At 43.4% G+C, this 2,500-nt stretch overlaps 1 protein-coding gene across 2 annotated transcripts in view; it reads right to left on the bottom strand.

Annotated features, from left to right (window-relative positions):
- micu1 (mitochondrial calcium uptake 1) overlaps window positions 1-2,500 on the bottom strand; it is a 35,219-nt gene that overhangs the window by 22,256 nt on the left and 10,463 nt on the right. For both annotated transcript variants that reach the window (XM_060871822.1, XM_060871823.1), the window contains exon 4: window positions 1,822-1,984. In XM_060871822.1, coding sequence (XP_060727805.1) covers window positions 1,822-1,984 — 163 coding nt within the window. The remainder of the gene's footprint in view (window positions 1-1,821; window positions 1,985-2,500) is intronic.

Consider the following 2,500-nt stretch of genomic DNA (forward strand, 5'->3'; position numbering starts at 1 on the left):
TTCAACTGAATAACGAGTAAACATCATCTTTGTTAAATAAGAACACGTTTTAGCATTTTTTAGCATTAACTTTTTATCATTAGGCTTAAAATGATGTAGAGTGTCTGCCACACAAGTCCTCATGAATGAGCTGTTACTATAGAAACAATCAGGTATTCGTATGTTTACATAAACCTGTGATATAAACCAGATTACTGTATAGAAGAGACACATCGGATTCGAGAAGCTGACTGGGGTGTGTGTGTGTGTGTGTACACATACACACACATATATATATTTTACATCATCACATTTTGTTGCTGTTAAAGCAATGCGTTTTTTTTAACAGTGAATGGACACGTGTGTGTGTTCTCAGAATATTTGAATTTTTTTCCCCTCTGCCCCTATTTTGGCTCGGCTCTCAAAAAGTAAGTGTGAAAAAAAGACAACGCCTACGAACATTATTTAGTCCAAGGTCAAATGATGAGTGTGAACACCTACTGATCAGCACTAACTTGTGAGCTCCTGATATCAGTAGCACGTTTGCAGATAAGAAAGGGATGACAAAATCTCCTTGGCCCACTTTTAATTAAAAAGCATAGACTGCAGGCAAAACCTCAGTGGCAAGCAAACTTCAGGGCCATCTGGGATCAATACGTTAAAAGCAATACCACTCGTCTGTGCCAGCCGGCGCACAACTCAGAGAAACGAGCAGTCAGCATAATACGAGGGGCTTTGGGTGTCTGTCCTCTGGACTGTCCTTCAAAAACCTTGATATGCATACAGCTTCGCCGTTTATTCAATCAGATTCGTTGTCTGGAGGCAACAGAGAGTTTGTCGATGGTAAAAAGGCTTCTACTGTGCATCACGGTGAGGCTCTGAAGTCTAATAATGACAGCAAGGCTGTGTTGGGTAATTGCACTGACGGGGCTTTAGCTGAGAAGAAAAAAAAAAGCCAGAAGTGCTCATGCATTTCACACTGACACACTCCCTCTCTCTCTCTCTCTCTGTGTTTTTCTCACTGACAGTTGGTGTTAAATCCTCATAGTCACACGCAAACCAAAAGAACCCTGCATTATTTAATTTGACTAAGAGAGAAAGATAATATTTACAGATATGATCTCTGTGTTAAAACTGAGCCAGACTACGATTCAGTCAGTCCTCCATGTGTGTAGTTGCTTTTATGAATCAGGCGTAAATTAATTGGAGTGAGGAATTTATTATGAAGCAGGTTATTTAAAAAAGTAACCCTGGCTGTGGCAATAGACAAGATCATTCTCTAGTGCATGCCAATAACTGCGGGCTGGGGATCAAATCTCTGTCATCAGCTGGCTCAGCATATGAGCTGCAAATTTATTTACCGGCTGTCTAATAGCCAGACCCCTTCCTTCACGACCTGCTCCAGCGGCCACTCGGCTAGTCAGTTCAGCCTGTCAGACGTTCACCCTATCTGAGGAATCACCTGACTGAGGCTGTGGTAGTCTGTGGAAAGCAGCTGTTTGCTGTCACTCTTTCTGTCAACCGTATAAAAGATGTGGAGGGGAAACACGAGGTCAAGTCCGGTCAAGTTGCCCTGGCCTCCGTTAAATAGATACAAGATACAGGTGGAGGAAACCGGAGAAGACAAAGCCCTGATGATCGCATGTACTGGTGGTGAGAACATGTCTGTTCTGTTGTACATGAGGTAGTTGGTTTACGGTCATTAAGTGACAAAGTGAAGGATATTACTCACTCAGAGAGCGACGTGCTTATAAGGCGTATTTATATGCATCGTGACTACTCAAGGAGTGTCGCATTACTGAAGCTTTTCTAGAGATTGGGAGAAACATAAAGAACACTCACTCTCTGGCTGCTTCTCATTAGGCGTGATGGAGCGGATGAAGTCCTGTGGCGTCATGTACACCTCGGCGTCCCCGTGCTCGCTGATGATCTTCAGTGTGGCAAAGTAGCGGAAGATCTTGTCAGGAGTGGAGTAGGCTCGGATACGGTTCTCGTACTCCATCACCTGCAGCGGGAACAATGTTATGAGACGGCGGAGAGGTTTCGCAAAAACAAAAGGACCTTGTGCGATGCGGTATTTTCATAGGACCACATCACAGTTTAACAAGAGTAAAAGCAGCATCGTTCAGACATAACATTTGAAAGTTTTAAATACAAAAGCGACTTTATACAGCTTATTTAAAACAGCCACCTGGCAGCCTTTTCTCCTGTAGCACCTACTGTAAAAACTAATATAACCTATACATGTGCCGAGCTTTTCAGTTTCAGTTAAGAAAAAGTTGTCACAAATGAGCAGGGAGCTGTCAATGACAAGGAGGGGAGATATTAACCTGGAGACTCACACACTCCATTAACAGGCATTCGGGAGACAGATGTGCTAGTCAGAGAGCGGGATCAGATCAGTGAGTGCGTCTGTCACTGTTCTGATCTACAGGGAAAACAGGAAGGAACACACTAGAGGAAAACATTCTGACAGGACGCCATCATGGCACCAATGCCATCTGCAACTGGAGCAACATAC

Source organism: Tachysurus vachellii, chromosome 6 (assembly GCF_030014155.1).
Source record: "Tachysurus vachellii isolate PV-2020 chromosome 6, HZAU_Pvac_v1, whole genome shotgun sequence".
NCBI classification, from domain to species: Eukaryota; Metazoa; Chordata; class Actinopteri; order Siluriformes; family Bagridae; genus Tachysurus; species Tachysurus vachellii.